The sequence below is a fragment of the Aspergillus flavus genome, chromosome 3 (assembly GCF_009017415.1).
Source record: "Aspergillus flavus chromosome 3, complete sequence".
NCBI lineage: Eukaryota > Fungi > Ascomycota > Eurotiomycetes > Eurotiales > Aspergillaceae > Aspergillus > Aspergillus flavus.
In genome coordinates this window covers 746,029-764,193 of record NC_092407.1, presented here as the reverse complement: position 1 = coordinate 764,193, position 18,165 = coordinate 746,029, and the positions used below count along the sequence as shown (strand labels likewise).

The following is an 18,165-nucleotide window of genomic DNA, read 5'->3' as shown; positions in this document are numbered from 1 at the left end:
ACAGAATCTGGTTTGGCGGACGGCCACAGTGGAGCTGGGCTTGTCATTTCATTGGTATGTGGCACGAGCCACCCATCAACTAGTCTTCTACACCATCGCCCTTTGGGATTAGCCACAAGTTATTTAACTTATTACAATGTCTTTTGAGTCCAGGGGAGAACCAATGGGGACATTCTCAATGTTGGATCGTTCTTCTAATCGCAGTGTGTACTCCGTAGGTGGGTAATATTCGTTACTCGGAATATCTTCGAAGTTCTCGATCGGTCTTCCTAGACTGGTCCGGTTAGTGACGAGTAAGCTTGCGTGGCACTGGTGTGACTGAGCAAACAACAAAATAGCCCGGATTGTAACTGGCAGACAACGAATGACCGGCCGAGCCAAGGTGTACACGGAATACAGAGGTCGTGTCAATCCTCAATGTCCATAAAATATAAATAAATAAATGATAGGTCATAGCCGAGACTTCAGTGCAAATTTTATATGCATGTCATTTTCATGCCCTGTCCGCCATTGGAGTGCCTATGATGGACTATGGCCCGCCGATTTATTTTTGATTTGATTTGATTTTGAGCCACAAAATTCGAGAGATTTAACGTGACGACTTTCCTACTGGAGTTAGCGACGTGCAGTGGTTAGGCGGAGCAATCTATCCCGTGTCAGGAACCAGGAGCTCCACCAGATCACGCATCGATGGATCCACAATGAGTGACTTGGACGGAGAGAGATACATCAAGGAGCATACTCAGCTGTGGAGGATTGACATGAACTGGACCTATGTATTGCCATGTCATTACCAGCAATGAACAGCAATAGCAATCCGACGCGAGTAGTGGAGAGATCTATGCTGAGAAGTAGACTCTTTCTTATAGCAAAGACATTGCGAGAAGCACATCCTTAGATCAAGAATACAAAGTGTCTATCAAGAGTGTTCCTTGCTGAGACGCTTATTCGAGCGCTGTTGGTTATTATTCCCTCGCATGGTAAAGGACCATTATGCCCAGATCATAAGGATAAGCTGATTTCTAAAGTATCTGTTAATTAACACCTGGGTAAGTTTATTCAAAAGCGCTATAAGCTGTAATAAATAGCGCACTCGGTATCACAGTGGGAAGACAATTATTGATGGCATGATTCCTTACAGTAGGGAAAGAACGTTGGAATGAAGGTTGACAAAGATACCACACGCATTCAAAATGAAGGATAGGTACGGAGTACGGAGGAGTCGAGCCAGAATAACAGGAGACTATATTTTCAAATAAAAGTACAAGGAATATTTTATGGTCTGATGACTTAATTCGGAGCTGTGACAACCGAAAGACTTTTGTCACGCGTTCGATCCCCATTCGGGTACGAAACACCTCTTTGTCAGGTGTTGCTTGAAGTAACCATATTCATGCTAGAATGTATGGGGATATATTCTCCTTGACCCTCGGGTCTGATGGCTTCGTGGGAACACTGACAGGGCAAACAAAAACAATTCCCTCAACCAATTGTTTTTTCCCGCCTTCGAGCCCCACCAGGAACAATCGCTTTTTTTTCTTGGCCGACGAACCGAATCTTGTTTCTAAATCAGTTTAACTATGCGCTCACAAAGTCAATTACTGAAAGGTATATTCACTGGTTCGACTAGTATTCTTCCTCTCGATAAAATCAGCTCAATGGGGCCCAGGGGCAAAGCGGGAGATGATGTTGCAACGCTAGTTGTTGCATATTATGAGGTGTATACTCGAGTGAGTTACCTTAGTATCAGCATTGCCGACATCGTGCTAGTCTTGTCATGACTAGTAACCTCCTTCCTCGTCCGGGATTCATAGGTCAATAGGAGAGGTAGGGGAACCTGAGCGCGTTACGGATGCTTAAGACCGCCGCTCCATTCCTCTTTACTACGCTCAGTCCTAAAACTCTGGCGCTGGAATACTGCATTCGTAAATCGGATGACAAAATTACCCATGAAGACTTTATTCCATCTACTGATCCTATTTGCAGAATGTTGATCGGTTGCCCAATTAATCCTTCTCTCCGCCATATACTTTTGTTTGGCCCTCAGCTAAGCCAGCGTGATGTACAGCCACAGGTAGGAAATTCGTCTCGGGGAGAAAGAGAAATCTGCGTGGGAGCAAGCACGAACTATACGATGCAGGAACTTTAGTCAGCCTGTATGAAAATTGCATCCCACAGGACGATGACCGGCTGGATGGACTCACCGAAAACAATCATAGCAACGGCAAATCAGCCGAGCGGGGAGGATCCAAGGCTCTGGGGCGACAAGATACCTGCAAGATGCAAATGAAAATGGGGCTAGCCTGGACAAAGGTTATCCTTGACTAAGTGAGCTTTGCATGAAAGCTCCCAATCCTCCCTCACAAGATTAGCGATCTCTTTCATCGCCCCCCCAGCAGCCTCAGAAGGATGACAGGGTTCATCACTGATCATTGGACGGGTATACCCACCTGATTATTTTCTTCAACCAAAACCCGGGATGCCCATGGAGACCAATCCCAATTGCCGAGACAAAGACGAAGGTGAAGATATAGAATGTGACGAGGGTGAATTCAAGAACGAAGCAGGCTGGAAGGAGACGGATGAAGGAGATGAAGGAGATGAAGGAGATGAAGGAGATGAAGGAGATGGAGAGAGGAGAGGAAGGACAGGAGTTCAACCCCGCTGTTGGTCTACAAAAGGAAGGTGCGCGCACTTCATCCATGAAGGGAAGTGCGGAAGTCCCGTGCCCACAAGTCTTCTAAAACATGCGCTGGTGATAGTTACCAATTAATCATATAATACTGTCGATTTTGGAGCTCTACACATTTTATGAGAGGAATTCGCAAGCTAGACAGGACATTTAGATCCTATATCAAAACTTGTTGGATTTTTACATATATATATATATATATATATATGTGCGTAAGCCTTGCTAGAGCGAGGTCTTATTAAGGACACAAGTGACTTTTTCAAAGTAGCTGGCATACCCGTGGTTGATTAGGGGACTTCGGTATGTCTGTTCGAGAGGACGTTGTTCCGCATGGTAACAACGAGAAGAGCATGAATGTATAGATCAGTATAGAAGATACGCGATGAGAGTCAAAAAGGCACTCCGTGAAAACTAGCCAACGTTCAAAAGTGGGCGTAGGAGGGGCTTTGGGAAGCTTGTATTGAGTTACCCAGGATCAATAGTGCCCTGAAAAATGTATTTTAATGGCTCAATATGCAACTTCTTGTATGACATCCGCGTCATGTCTGGCCCCTATGAAGCACTTGGGGGAATATACTGCGCCTATGATCAACGGATTGTCTTAGCCATGTTTCTTGCAAGCAGCCGAAGAGAACTATTAATAGACATATCACTATTAAGTAGAGTCTCATGCTCAGAATACACTGACGCAAAGGATATAAGCTCAAGCAACAGTACTGATAGTTCTTATTCTGAACGCTGCGACTGTAGTAAGTTATCACATAAATCAATCGGATCTCCACTACTATCAGCTAAAAAGAGGAGTTGAACGCCCAGAAGTAGCCCTTTGATATCCTGTACCTTGGCAGTAAAGTTTGGATGGATCCAAAGGAGTTTTGCGCATAGCGACTGTTCTAGAAACGAGCCTAACCGAACATTTATTCTTTCGTATGGCCGTAATATTGCTTTAACCAGGCCTGCTAATGCCAGTCGACCCATTGATTGAAATCAGTGAGAAGGTCAGCCCAGCGTAGGAGAGGCGATATATATGCCCCCCCCCACCTAAAAAAAAGGTGCGCTTTGTAGACTACGGCTGCGGCATCGTCACTTGTACGCTCAAAAAAGAGCTCCACTAAAGTCAAGGAAGACTAGGTCCGGCTTCCCCCTCGAGGACGCAGACTCAACCAGGATAATATTTTCCAAGGTAAATCTGTGAACAAAATGTCTCTCTCGTCTACTAACTAGACTTTCAAAGTCTATGTCTATCGCAGATTTCAGAAGAACCTGACGGGATAGTTGGTCATAGTCCTGTGGATCGGCAGCAAGTATTGACTTTCCCGACATGTGCTAAAGAAGTATTTACCGGACTGTACGCGTACGGGCCTCATCGACAGGTACAGATACGGAAAAGGAGCCGTAGGGTTTGGGTATCATCTCACCCATAAGGTCGGCGAGAGTTATATATGCAGCAGACTCGTGGGTATAATGTCTGTCCATACAAGCGAAGGGGTTAAGGAAGTCTTCATCGTCATCAACGTAAAGGGGATCGTAGATTAGCGACTGCTCTTCTTCCTTTTCTGAGACCTTGAATATGTCCTAAAACCTCAACAATAACCACCTAAGAATTGTGATTGTCTCCCACCTTTTCGACCTCAATTATTTCTAGGTCGACCTTGTGGGGCTTATCTAACCCAGGAAGCGGGGGATACTTCAGACATCGTTCAACAGGGCTTAGCTGTGCTTTTTCCAACCTGCCAGCTGCAAAATTTCGACAGCTATCCTTAGTCACTAACGTAGGCCTAGGAGGTTCGTGAGAATGAGCAGTACAACGCCAACCCACAGTGTAAGGGGGTTCTGGTTTGACACCACAGGGTACTGCAGACATATTAATTGATATCTTAGTAAAGAGACATATATGATATTTATAAGTGCTCAGCGATATTTCCAGTGACTTTATTTTATATCAAGGTGGCATGTTAACCCCTACAGCAAGGGTTGAATGAAGTACGAGTTGCGGGGATCAACAATGAACGTTCAGAATGGGAAAATCGTCGATGAACCCTGGCCCACTTGTGGACCGTGAGCCAAGTTAGGTTAGGGACTCACCTTCGCTAGTGTAGCCGTCCGAACTGGGTCATTTCATTGTTTGAGAGAGACCGCATGAACTTCCCAGGCCATAGGAACACTAATATAGGTAATTATGCTCGTCAAAAAGCCAGGGAAATGTGCGGGCTGTTCTCACAAATACGGTAGAGTCCCAGCTTTTCATTCTTCCATCAATCGTCAACTACCATCGAGTTTCCGACAACAGACAATTGAAGTATATTACGTTGGCTTATTAGCAGTATTCCCCGATATGTCCCGATTTATTCAAGCTGATAGTGATGACAACGATCAGCTTCCTGTGATTGAAGTTGATCTTGAGGTAGGCCAAACCGTATACTTTCAAATTCATGACAATAGTCTGAAACCATCTCAATAAAGGCTATAGATAATAGCTCCTCATACGGACAAGAACTGTCAGGCGTATTCTTTCTTGGGCTGCTACACAGACTATTAACAAGTACTAGGTCAGCTTACTCAACCTCTCTCTCCTAGTCTGCCCTTAAATATCGCTATGAAAATGGCAGACGCTATCATGGTTATCGCGACAGCCGTAAGTATTTGCTCCAGATAGAGCAAGTCGATGCATTCTCATGGGGTGACAGAATATCTTGGACCCAATGACGAACAAGAATCCGATCGGCTTGACATGTTACATGAGATGCTATTGGGAATGATGAATAGGAAACTGTTTCTGGCTCCTGTAGAGTGTTCGCCAGGACGGGTGCTAGACCTCGGCGCTGGCACGGGTAATGGATTTTGGTGAAGTCTCTCGATCAACACATCTTCAGGTTTTGTACTAACTTGAACAGCTGACAGCCATCCATCAGCGGAGGTTTGGCTTACATTAAATTGAGCAACGGCTCTTGAACTGACGTTCAATCTTTCCAGGTTATTGGCATGGATTTGAGTCCGATACAGCCTCAATTGTGGGTCTTCGACTTCTGCGTACTGAACCCGGCTGATTGCATGGTGTCGCAGTGTTCCTCCCAATGCCAGGTTCCTGGTCGACGACTTCGAGGATGATTGGATTTACGAAGACCAATTCGACTTCATCCATGGCCGATATTTGGCTGGAGCCGTGAAGGATTGGCGGAGGCTCATGACTCAGGCCTACAAGTTGAGCATCCTACCCTTTCACGACGTGGCTCCCTGACTTACTTCGCTAGGTACACAAAGCCTAGGGGATGGGTAAAGTTTCAGGAGTGGGACGTCGACGTGTACTCAGAGGACGGCTCCATCAAAGGCACTTCGGTCTAGAAATACTATTCAGTTGTTTGTGGTGGTTTCACCAAAGCCGGGTTTACAACCAGCCCCGGTCCGCATCTGGATGAAAGACTCCAAGAAGCAGGGTTTGCAGAAATTCACGTGGAGAAGTACCGTGCTCCTGTTGGAGGCTGGCCAAAGGATACGTATTATGTATGTGGAACCATGTCGACCTCTGGGTAGTATTGATCTAACGTCAGTGTCGCGTTAGAAAACCATCGGGGTTTGGAACCTCCTACAAGCGGAGACTGGCTTCGAGGCAGGTGCCATGGCGGTCCTCACAAGGTTCGAAGGCTGGTCGAAAGAGGAGGTTAATGTGCTTGTATCCGGGGCCAGAAAGGACGCCCGGGACCCTAAAGTACATACATTAGCTGACTTGTAGGTGAACATGCTTCGTGCTGGAAGCTGTCTTGTTCCGCTAACCGTTTGGCCGCTATGTTGTGTATGGTCGGAAACCTAAATCACCGACCGAGGCATAACCTAGAGGTTTTAAGGATTCCCATATGGGTGGAGCTGTCAAGTCCCCTGTGGCAAAATCGTGATCGCCCTATCACGGTGGACTATAGGCGAAGACGACCGTCGACTGGTTCACCGACGGACTCGCGCGACCCTACAGGGAGGAAAGTGTGTGGACCTTCCCGAAGACCGATTGGTTGTCATATCAAGGAACACTTCGCCACCGACCCGAATTTCTCATGCGACTCGATCCAGACTATCGATAAAAGAGGATTAGTCGGGGTATGATGATGCACTGTCCCAGCTGGAGAGGAATCGCACCCACGGATGATGTTTATTTGCATGCTGGTCTCGATTTAGGATACCACCAAAATCTCTGGAGTTTAATGCATTAACTTTGCTGAATAACGTAATATGTCATGGCGCTGAAGGGTGACACCCTCCGCCACGATGATTGCCTCAACGGATCAGTTAGCACCGCACCAGAGCATACTAGTTGAGTCTATTACAACAAGAGTACCTAATAAACTGTAATTCCCACGTGGAATTGACCAGAGGGAGATTTCCAATTGCAGAATGTCAACGAAGGGCGATAGTCCAGTGGAGAAATATTTTTTGGCAATGTTGGTTGACCAATAGACTGGGGTAGGGAAGGTTCTTCCGCCCAGTGGATCAGCCGATCATGACTAATCAGTATTCAATCCAATTTCCGCCCTGTCGTCCAAAGGGACCTCAACCTATACCGTACCTGTTTCACAAAACTTTTGCATCATGAGAACCAGTTGTGCATACTCTTGTAGTGCCTGTTAACACCATCAGATTTAGGATGGATAGCTTGAATTGAGTCGTTAATAAGACAGATCCATGTGTGACTAATCCGCCAGTATTTACTTCCGTCAGAAGCTATTGCCACTAACATGTCCAGCAGGACCACAAACATATTTGCATGACTCGCGCCCGGAAAAATCATCCTACCACTTAAAAAGCTATGAGTCCACGAAACCAGAAGTCTTCACCGTCACACTCTGGACGGTCCCCTTCTCACTCCTCAGGGGCTGAGGATGGCGGTTCCCGCTTCGCCTTTGTGACCGAGGGCACTTTAGCCGAAGCTCGCAGCCATGCCATGCGAGAGCACTGGAGGCAGCGCCAACGGCGCAAGCAAAAATCTGAAGATCACCGAACCCAGAGGAAAATCTTGCCTCACAGAAGTCCTGTGGAGGATAGTAAACCCAAACCAAACGGCGCTTCTGAACTAGTAGTCGAGTATCATAGTACCGAGGATGTCTTCCTGCTGCACCAGCCCAGTCCGACTCGTATAAAAACTAGATATTCAGATTATGGCGAAGACAACATCAAGGCCCAGTATCCGGGTGTGCCAGAACAAGCCTTAACCGGACTCAACCACGCTCTAGCGTCTTCCAGGCTTGACCCCTTCGAGATGTTCCCGGTGCAATTGACAAGTAACCATCACAAATTGCTCCATCACTGTGTGTTCCATTGGGCTTACGCTTAAGTACCAAAGTGACTAATTCAATGCTAGGGCTGATTACTCACGCGACTATGATGTTCGAAGACGTCGCTATTCCGAGCTTTAACCCGATGAAAGATGTTTGGTTCCCTTTGGACCTCTCCAACGCTGCTTCTTTCTATGGTATAATGGCCCACTCAGCGGCTCATCTGGCTCATCTCTACGCGGGGATGAACCCTTCAAGAGGAACAAGCTCCACCGATGCGTTGAAGTATAAATCTGAGGCAGTGCGCATACTCTCTACATGGATGGCCGACCCAGAGAAATCGCTGAGTAACGACGCCTTTGCTGCTGTTATTCGGCTTTTAACATTTGAGGTATGTACCCATGCTATCGCAATGCTTACCCGCGTGCCCTTCCCGTCTTCCGGTTCAAATTGACACAATACTGACTCGTGTGCAGAGATATTGGGGGACGGAAGAGGAGTGGATGGTGCACCGCACCGGCCTCCAAAGAATGATCGATGCAAGAGGTGGTATTGATAAACTGCACGATAATTGGCGTCTGGAGCTTGTCGTCTATCTGTAAGCTTCTATATTGCTATGGTAATGTCATAGCTAACACGTCAAATAGAGTTTCTTTAATGTCAAAACCAACCTGGTTCGAGTCATCGAACAACATATCCGAAATATCTGAACAATCTTTCCAAAACGCAGCGAAAGCAGCATTAGTGGATACACAGAAGGTCCGCTGTCTGTGGCTGATATCATTCATCCAAGATATGCGGACCCTCATGGCATTCTCCTCTCGGCTATATATGGACGGCCTCGCGTCTTACCCGTCCCTGTACGATGCCGTTCAACTCCTACGGGCGAACTTCCACCTAGCCAACGAGAGCCCTTCCCATACCGCTAGTTTCCCCTCCGACTACGACAGACTGGCTTGCCTATTTTCCATCTGCATCACGATGCAAGAATCCATATCCCGCTCTCCTGTTGCAGCATCGTTACCCGCACCTGAAATTTATAATGACATGGCATTACTGGACGTCGCTCTCGCGACCTCGCGAAATGTATGGGAGACTTCGGTATACAGTCTGCGTGCATTCCTGCATCATCATTTCGTGGCATATCACCCGGACGGAGCCGCGAAGATCGATTATGTCATGAAAATGACCGACGTTCTGGGCCATCTTAGTCTTGAGGCACGTAGGGGTGTCGAAAAGTGCCTTTTGAATATGCTATGTCGTGCACGGGAGGGAAAGATATGGTTCTCGGCTGATGATGGCTGGACACCGGATTCGCTGCTGTCTTCTGTGCATGGCCAGTGATTTCTTTTCTTTTCTTTTCGTTTCAGTTACACATTCTCTTTCCATCTTGCTCCTTCGTTTCGGCGATATCTATTCCTTTTTAAAGCCGCTATATCTCCCTGCATCTTGGAAATGAAGGGTCAATTTGCCAACCCTAATGTATATAATTTACGGCAGATGTTCTACCAACGATCCAATATGAAGTTACATCAGTTAGTCCGCCTACGACCGGATAGGTATTCTTAATGAATTGGTACATCCCTATCTAAAGTCCACCGACCACCGAACCAGCGCATCCTTCATCCACTATTGCCTTCCCCGGAGTTATTCTCTCTGATAAATGGATACAGGAATCTGGACCTTGGAACCTGCTCTTTATAGAACGGCTTAGAACAGAAAAAGACGGTTTCTCAGATCCACGACTAGATCTAGGAGAAGAGATATCGGCTTTTTATCTTTGGACTTCTGGAGTCATCCATTGGTTTCATATTTTTGTTGGATCACTGCGGTTTGCGAACGAATGGTCCCTCTAACATTGTATCGAGCAAGAGGATCCTCCCAGCTTTTTAAAATAATGAGGTACTGCTTTTCGGACATCATCATTATCCGCCGGTTGGTATGGGTAGGTCTGGGTTCGTCTTATAGTAAAAGTGCACTATTGCTTACCTTGGAACCGAATCCGTAACAATGAGATGTTAGTGTAGTCTTCGTCATAGATAGCAAAATCAAAAGCCCTGCGGACCTTTGATTGGTATTTATCCTTGGACGCGACTAATTCTTTATATATAGAAAGTGATAAAGTCTGCGATTTTGAGATAACAAGGACATACCGTTAGTTACATTCTCCTTCCCTTTGCGTCACACGTTCGTCCCATTCCTTCAGATTTGTGCATGCCAGGTAGGATAGTGGGTGCAGTTGTCTTCTTTCTCATGATCCAAGCTCAGACTTTCTTGTATCATATTGGTTCCATGCTCTCTTTGTTTGCGGCCCGAGGGTTCAGATCGATATGGCTAAAGAATGTGGGATCATCCTTCCGGGCGTACTTGGCTTAAAAGGGGTACGAGAGGCGCCAATAGTGATCCGGCCGTTTCTGAGATGTCGATGCCATCATAGAAACTATGAGGAGTGTGTATATCGTTGGGCCGACGTGAGAAAGGATGTCCGAAGTGAGCCCGTGATGCTGTTGGTATTTACGAATGTAGAACCTTTGGTACATGGCTTCGCTGACTTGTTGGGTCTTTTTTTCTTTTGTGCCGTTATATCTGCTTCAGGCTTGCGTTTCTTTTGGCCTCGCAACTTGCATAGGCGATATTGTATGTGAGATAGCCTAGGCTAGACTATTAACCCGCTGAGCCATTCGTCAAGATCTATGTTGAGAAATAATATCGTAAGGTGCGCACCTAATATGGCATTTATCTAGCAACGAGTGTATCTTTCTTCGATCTAGAAGCACAGGTCCTTCAACTAATCCGGTTACTAGATAAGCCACATTCGTGTACTTGATCGCTCTCATCCCATACATCGTGCTAGGATGATGGTACGGCCACGGAGACCCGCTGTCATTACCTGGGACAGCCTTTCGGTAAATCGACTTTGTACACCCATCTCGTCTCCGATATTGAATTTCGTCCTCTTTTCAGAAGAGCATAGTTTAATAGGCAAAACTACTGAAGGTCTGATCGCATACGAAGTTGTGACTATCTGGTGTCGTGTCCTGATCAAACAGCTGTAGGCATTCAGGCAGGTGGCGCCAGGATCTCGACTTCAACAGATCGTAAGTCATATGGTTCGTCCTTGGTTCAATTTCGAAGGTAGAGGATGCACGCAACAACTGCCTTGTATTCGAGGTTCTACCCTGGCGTGATCGATTGATAAACGTCAACCTCTGACACTTATTCATCTAGCCGGGCTTTTGTCGACAGGTCCGACATATGTTAGTCCCTTATAAGCTTTCCACACCATTGTCTGAAGACAGCAGTGAGTGGGGAGATAGAAATTGCGTTTTAAAAGTGGACTCATGTATCACCCAGGCATTTTTTGGGGACATCCTCTCCCAGAAACGCTTAGTATCCTTTGTTTACCAGATACCGCCGCCTACCTCCATATGATCCTAAAATCGAAAAGATCAAGGCATCCTTGAAGTCATTCAACAACGCGCATCGCCGTATCTAGGTGTCGTCTTCAGGCCCGTACCCAAGCCCTCTGACCAGGCACTCGATATATTTGGTCTAATAGTGACTTGATCAGACACTACGCCGAATCGATTTGTTAGCTAAACCTAGTCGGCTCGATCAAAGGCTGGAGGCTCGGTGACTGTAAGTATCTATACATGGTCCGCAGAGACAGGCCATTGATAGTAGCTGTCGCTTCAGCTTCTAACCAAACCTCGGTATACTTAACTGAATCGGCGATTTCTGTATCCGATAGCCAAGGAATCTGACCATTATGAATCCATTCACGTTACTTATGGATTAGAGGCTCTAGATGAGCAGATAAAGCTGCGTAATGACGTTGCTGTATCTCGTCTCTGGTACATCCACCACAGGGCAGATCATCGCAGAGTCGACCGTGGATTTGTAGGGCAGGGAAGCAGTACCCTGTGAATATTCAAGCGCGCTCGCTACACTCGTAGCGGCGGTTATAGTTGGCAGATGGCCGCCATTGAGATGTTACCAATTGAACCAGGGATGAAAAAAGGCGTGTAACATAGGCGCAGTGGACGGTGGAATCCCCTTTTTCTTTATGCCTTTTGCTCCTGCCCCTTTCCGCTAACATAGCTTGGAATGGCGCTGAGGTAGAATGTCATCACGCACAAATCTGGTATGCTCTCCAACCAGGTTTGGCCATCTATACCTGTGTGATATTATAGGGTGTAAAAATAGTCCCATTTGTCGGCTAACTCGAACGCGGTGCACCAAAGGTGACAAATTTGGATTACGGTTCAGATTGAGTTCTGTTACCAAGCCACCGAGCCGTAATTCTGGCTCACTAAGTGCGGGAATCACTTTCATTGTCCGAATTGTAGTCGATGTGCGGCAGGTGGCATTGGCAAGGTCTCGCGCGAAACTGATATTCGGTCCGCTTGCCTGATCATCTTCATTCGTAAAGCCCGGAGTGAGCGTAGGAGGAGGCGGCGTCGTTCGTAGGCTCAAGGCCCATAGCAGCCATCCAATATCGACTACATAAGCGCTGAACCAAGGCGCTATCAACGTGTGTGACAAACTTTCACTTTAGGGCTAATGGTGGACCTCTGCGGGTGAGAATGATGTCTTGGCTTTTCTTTCTCTCATGACAACAGACTGGGATAATCACGGCCTTTTGTCTGATCTCTGGAACTTGGTGTGCTAAATCAATACCAACCTTGAGATATATCCAGACCGCACAGGTAACTCTCTAAGGCATTTGCCAGAGGGTAGCTGAAATTCTCTGCAGGTGAGAATCATGTCTTGGCCTCCACTTTCCTCCACCTGTAAGGGTGTTGGCAAGTTGATGGTCATGGACCCACGGAACCTTAATCTCTCCAACGATCCTTAAACCACCGGCGGTGGTCATACGGACCATATCCGGCACTTCCTCATTAATCCTTGTGCCGATAGTGGCCTAGAAATCGGCGAAGCCCATATCAACGCCCACCGCAACGCAGACTGCGCTCCGTACCTGCCCGACATTTTGTTAGATACGGCCCTGCACCCCCTCGTTTGTCCCCCACTGCAAAATGTTCAATATTCATAGTGGCCGGCGTATCCTTAACTCTGCTTGCCCAGGATATAGTTTGCACTTTTAATCAAGGCTCCTACTAAGATATCGTGAACGTGTCCAGAAGAGTCAGCAATTGGGCTAACGTGATAAGCAAGAACGAAGAAGCAAACATCTAGAGAAACCTGATCCCTCCGGAACAGCGGGAGATCAGGTTCAGGCATGCCTATATGAAGGTTATAACCAAGCGTAAATCAACCAAACCAGCCACTAGGCTCGCCACAACTAATGACTTTCTAATCTATTTAAGCAAGCCGGAAAGCTGTACTTTTCGCAGTTGCTTTCAAGAAGTAATGTCATGAAGAGACAGCCGGTATTCCATTGCATCCGCGGTCTCGCGTTCTGGACTTGCACTTTTCCAAGCGGTGAGGGTTCGGAAAAATTTTCATCAAGTTGATGTTCTATGTTTGATTACCCTGCTGTATTTGAGCCCGAATTTCCCTGGGTTCTAACTGCCTTGTTTGCCGGGATCTTGTCTTCTCATAAGTAGAAGGAAGCTAAAAAGCAAAATCGCCCACGAACGCGTGATTCATAACGGTCAGGGGACGCTGCGGTATTCTATACCACAATGGAGGGCGTATGTCCTTTCCATCTGTGTAGTACCCCCGGGTCCTCGCTCTCCATTCAGATGATCCTAGGGGATCACGCCTGTGAAGAGTAATGAAACTATTGCCCAGCGGTAAATAGTGTAGCGACAATAAATTTGCTCTCTACACGATAGTCTCAGAGAGCCATAATCGCGGTTCAAAACTCTATCATAGTTTTTGAGTCCATCTCCCCTCGCTGATGCTGCTCAAAGTACTCGGTACTTCTGAAGCCTTTTCCAAGTCTAGGGAATGACACCTGCCATCGATAGCGTGCAGCGTCCAAGGTGAAATGAATGTACACCACCCGTTTCTAAGCGATTCCAGTTAGCGTCGTGGTCTGGTTCTAGTAGAACACAAACACGATACAGACAAAAGCCATTTCATCCAGAAGATCGTGTCTTACGCAGAGGAGAGGTTCTTCAGCAGACAGAGCTGGGACAACATCAGGGTATCAAAATTAAAGGACGGCGGTCTGGATAGATCGATTCTTCGATTGACCGACGAGATAATGTCGGGTTGTTTGTTCTCATCGTAGTCGTCTTTCCTGGCCAGGAAGTATAGGCCACCATCTGATTATGTTGATTGATGGATATGATGAAGCTATGAGTTGTTGTTGAGTTGTCAGGCTGTCCACACAACCAACTATACGATGGAATTCTGGTTCAATAATTCCTCTCAAGCATTAGACCATGAGAGTGGCCATGTAGTCATAAGCTTGTAGCATGAGGAATACTCGCTGGCCAAAGACGTACGTTTTGATTGCTTCGTTAGTACAGAGCATATGCTCTAAATCATGCCCACTTTCAATCTTGAAGATGGCCTCCTCCTTTATCTGGTGGCGTTCAAGCAGCGTCTCATTCCAAGCATGCAGCTCCTTAAATACCAGAAATTATATCCCGGGATATAGCTGGGAGATTGGCGTTATCACGATGCCTTTACGACCTAAGATGCTTTGCACGCTCTCCCGCTTCTGGATGGCTATGTACTTGTCTCGGCTCTCGTCGTGTTCGCCATTACAAACGACGACAAGCGGCGTACATGAGGAGAGTGGTCGGCACATCCGTCCGTTGCCATCAAGCGGGAGACACAATAACGTGTTGGCTGGTATGGTATCTCATGAGTACAGTGGCTGTATAGCCTAATTCAAGACAGAGTCGTAGGCTCTGCTGGTATAAAGCTCCAAGCTGCTAGGGCTGAGTAAAGCAAGTATGGTTATGTTCCATCTCTGTTCCATGCGGTTTCAAGCAAATATCCAAGTACCAGTCGGTTTCAGAGCCGACAGCCGAGGCACACACATATGTGAGTGTGTGCTGAACCAAACAGATACATAGGTACTGTAAGAGATATCGCCAGGGCCCGATACTCCACAAGGCCAAAAGGTAAAATAATTCCGAATTAACGATTCAGAATGCCCTGGTCAGGCCTATATAGCTTCCCGCCGTTACAGGTATCTTAAAGAGTATAACCTATTAGCAGTCGCTTGTCTGTTCTTACTTGAGTGCCCACAGGTCAACGAGAAATCACCCATTCCGGAGGCTACTTGCCAGAATTGCTAGAGTGATAGAGGTCGCAGAAGTCAGTCACGAATGCTCAGCCGTGGAGCGTTGCCGATCCACCTAAAAATTGACTGGGTCTGGTGTGGCTGGTTTTGTCTGCGTCAGGCGTCTGCGTTTTGCCATTAAGCGGATGAGTGCTTCCACGCGGTGTTGGCCATTTTGGATAGCCAGGCATATTCTTTGGGTCTGATTCGAGGAATTTCGAATTATTTCAGCATATCCCTAATTGGTGAAAACTCTAAAGAATATTAAACCGAATGTACCTATATGATGGGGAGCATCCGTGGTCGTGACTCCGGCATTGCTTTTATCGTGAAGGAGCGTTGTCTACGAGAATGGTTCGATAACAGCTGGTCTGGTCCATAGGGCTTCATGAAAACCAGCTGAAATGCAGAGTAGCTTTTTCCATGTCTCATTGTAGGCTTCCTGACCTGGGGCTTTCCGTTGGGGGACTGTAGTGGGCGACATGATCCTCTCCGGACCCTGCATGACCGAGCATGACAAGCCCCTTCGCGCAGATTAGTATGTGTTAAGAAGATGGAGTCATACAGTATGATACTTACAGGATAGAACAGATAGACAATTTGGCTGTTTGGGTTATGAGTTAGCTCTGGAGATGAGGAGAGTTGGGTATATATGAATAAGTAGGCCGTATCCACAAGGGGAAGGTTCTAAGATTCATTGATATGATAAACTAACCTTTCCAATTCATTCATTAGCGCTTATACGGGGAAGTACCCTATTCTTCACCAGAGTATTTAAGAGAATTGAGTGGCGATTTGAGGATATTCACTTGTTGGTTAGGCTCCTTACGTGTAGGAGTTTGGCCTCTGAATCAAAATATCTGATTAAGGCCTTTATATTGTTACCTTGTTAAGTGCATCAGAAACGACAATGCTTGTCCTAGCAGTTATAGTGATGACCACCCATGTTTAGTGGTACCTGATGCTTTAAACCATTACCTGAGGCTCCTATTCTTCCGAGTAGTCAACTCCTTTATGTTTACCCTGTACAGTGCACTTGGTGAGTAGTTATTGAATTCGACCCATGCTAAATGATTCAATGGTGGGCTCAATCCCTCCCTCTACTGCTATAATATACGGTTATTATAGCAGGAGCAGCTAAACGGTAAGGTTATATAGCACTTCGGGATACCGCAATCTGGCCGATCTGTAGCCCTGAGGCTTGTGAGGATGAAAGACAGGAACCCTGACACAAAGTGGGAGATTAGAAGAGAGGACAGGATTCTGGACCTTTCGATATTGTATTTTGGGACTGTTGTAACAAAGCGTATATAGGACTAGAAGGGGCATGGCTCGTTCTATGGCAATACTGGAGTGTGGCCCACGAAGATTAAAGTTACTGCAGATTCTATGATATGTATAGATAGCGTCAAGCCATGCGGCGTAATTTCAGGGTACTTGTCTTTCTTTCATTCGCTATTTTTGTGAGCAACGTTAGACTACTCAACCTGATCATTTATACAGCACTCTCCCTCGAGTTCGATGGAGAGACAGATCAATCCTGTGTGAATTCTGCTGCCAACAAATAACCTCCTTGGTGTTTAAACAACGTTACGTGAATTTTGGCTAATATCAACGATACCACTTATTTCCGCACCTAGGTTGATCCAAATCCCCCGAAACCTCCTCCCCCGAACGCAAAACTTGACTCACTTCTTCCAGGATTCCCCCTAAGCTTTTTCAATTCACGCTCTTTTTTGTCCGAGTCAGCTTTCAACTTATCGGTTAGATCTTGAAGCCTGGCAATGTGTTTCCGCATAGATTGGGTTTCAGTATCACTCGCAGTAAGCCGTCGGGCTAGCTTTTGAGACAGATCTGCCAGGAATTCTCCCCCTTCATCCAAAAGCCGCACAAGCTGCTCGTTAGCAAGTAAAGTATAATTCAACGCAACATATTGAGATAACAGCTTCCGAGCTGGATTGACCTGTACCAGTGCGCCGGGGGTCGAATTGTAGATCACGCGGACAGCATCTGCGAGGTAAGGGAATAGATTATCTTTCCGTGGGTCGACTGCAACTAGAACCTGTGTAAGACGTTGCAGGGCAAAGCTCTCAAGGTCGGAGATAAGAAAGCGATGTGCAAAGCAATAGACTTTGGCATGGAGTACAATTTCGACAGCAGGGCCGTCGTCACTGTTTTCGAGTTTTCGTTGCGTCAAGCCGCCTGCAGCAGTTTCAATAGTTTCTGCTGGTAGACCAATTCGGAGACATTGGCTTAGGGGGGTTAAAGGTCTTTGAAAGGTTGGCTCATCAGCCGGTACGGATCCCGCTTTCAAGGATATGGGCTCAATTCTCGCTGTAGACTGAATTAGCCAGCTCTGCGATAACTTGCACAGCCATGCTTGGCCTACCATTGGTAACCTCGCTGCTCTGACATACACTGGGTTGCTCAGGCTCTGAGTTGGGTACACTATAGTCTTGTACGTAAAAGTAGCTTAACACGCATTCAACCGTCTCCTCATCAAAATCAGTCCAGTCGATTGGTCCATCGGCCCCATTCTCCTTCCATCGTCCGTTAATTCGAGCATTCAATGCTGAAGTGTGGCACCCTGACAAGGCTCCAGGATGAACGAAATAGCACGTCTTGTTATTTCCCGCAACGACTTGGACCGGTTGCTCCTTGAGGATTCTTGGTCTTCTTTTAGCCAATATTTTGATTGGAAACGGAAAAGACTCACCTTGTATATTGATGCAGCTTTGAACGTGACGTCATCTTTCAAGAGAGGAAAACTGTAGTTTGAAGATAGAGTACTTGTCAAAGACGTGAAAGGGGGCTGACAGAAAGGACGACGTTTCGGACTCATTGTCAGACAGGGATGGTTAAGCCCTACTTACCCCGCCCTCGGAGGAAGACATGGATATAGACCTCGAGGAAACAGCTCAGAGATATAACCTCTATCAATTATTTTCTTCACTGGTGATGAATATCAACTGCGATGTTATCTTGAAGCCCGATATGTTACTTTATAA

The 18,165-nt window shown here is 46.5% G+C and overlaps 5 protein-coding genes across 5 annotated transcripts; 3 read left to right on the top strand and 2 right to left on the bottom strand.

Moving 5' to 3' along the window:
* Positions 1-3,945: 3,945 nt before the first annotated feature.
* F9C07_2104323 (uncharacterized protein) lies at positions 3,946-4,556 on the bottom strand (the record flags this gene model as incomplete). Its single annotated transcript, XM_071508973.1, has 3 exons — positions 3,946-3,979; positions 4,035-4,267; positions 4,314-4,556. The coding sequence occupies 3 exons, from the start codon at positions 4,554-4,556 to the stop codon at positions 3,946-3,948; spliced, it is 510 nt and encodes a 169-aa protein (XP_071364830.1).
* Positions 4,557-5,027: 471 nt separating this feature from the next.
* Positions 5,028-6,422, top strand: F9C07_2201485 (S-adenosyl-L-methionine-dependent methyltransferase; the record flags this gene model as incomplete). The annotated part of the gene is made up of 9 exons (XM_071509515.1): positions 5,028-5,096; positions 5,270-5,327; positions 5,380-5,523; positions 5,605-5,609; positions 5,666-5,703; positions 5,756-5,893; positions 5,944-5,992; positions 6,035-6,193; positions 6,252-6,422. The coding sequence occupies 9 exons, from the start codon at positions 5,028-5,030 to the stop codon at positions 6,420-6,422; spliced, it is 831 nt and encodes a 276-aa protein (XP_071364829.1).
* A 1,062-nt stretch (positions 6,423-7,484) lies between these two features.
* F9C07_4430 (uncharacterized protein) lies at positions 7,485-9,294 on the top strand (the record flags this gene model as incomplete). Its single annotated transcript, XM_041291606.1, has 4 exons — positions 7,485-7,983; positions 8,037-8,341; positions 8,427-8,548; positions 8,598-9,294. The coding sequence occupies 4 exons, from the start codon at positions 7,485-7,487 to the stop codon at positions 9,292-9,294; spliced, it is 1,623 nt and encodes a 540-aa protein (XP_041144108.1).
* Positions 9,295-14,432: 5,138 nt separating this feature from the next.
* F9C07_2281525 (uncharacterized protein) lies at positions 14,433-14,987 on the top strand (the record flags this gene model as incomplete). Its single annotated transcript, XM_071510507.1, has 2 exons — positions 14,433-14,721; positions 14,778-14,987. 2 exons carry the CDS (start codon positions 14,433-14,435, stop codon positions 14,816-14,818), a joined length of 330 nt encoding a protein of 109 aa, XP_071364828.1. The 3' UTR covers positions 14,819-14,987.
* Positions 14,988-16,517: 1,530 nt separating this feature from the next.
* On the bottom strand, positions 16,518-17,959 carry F9C07_2148436 (uncharacterized protein). The gene is made up of 3 exons (XM_041291618.2): positions 17,874-17,959; positions 17,547-17,824; positions 16,518-17,491 (listed from the first exon to the last, which is right to left on the bottom strand). The coding sequence occupies exons 1-3, from the start codon at positions 17,906-17,908 to the stop codon at positions 16,794-16,796; spliced, it is 1,011 nt and encodes a 336-aa protein (XP_041144107.2). The 5' UTR covers positions 17,909-17,959; the 3' UTR covers positions 16,518-16,793.
* Positions 17,960-18,165: the final 206 nt, after the last annotated feature.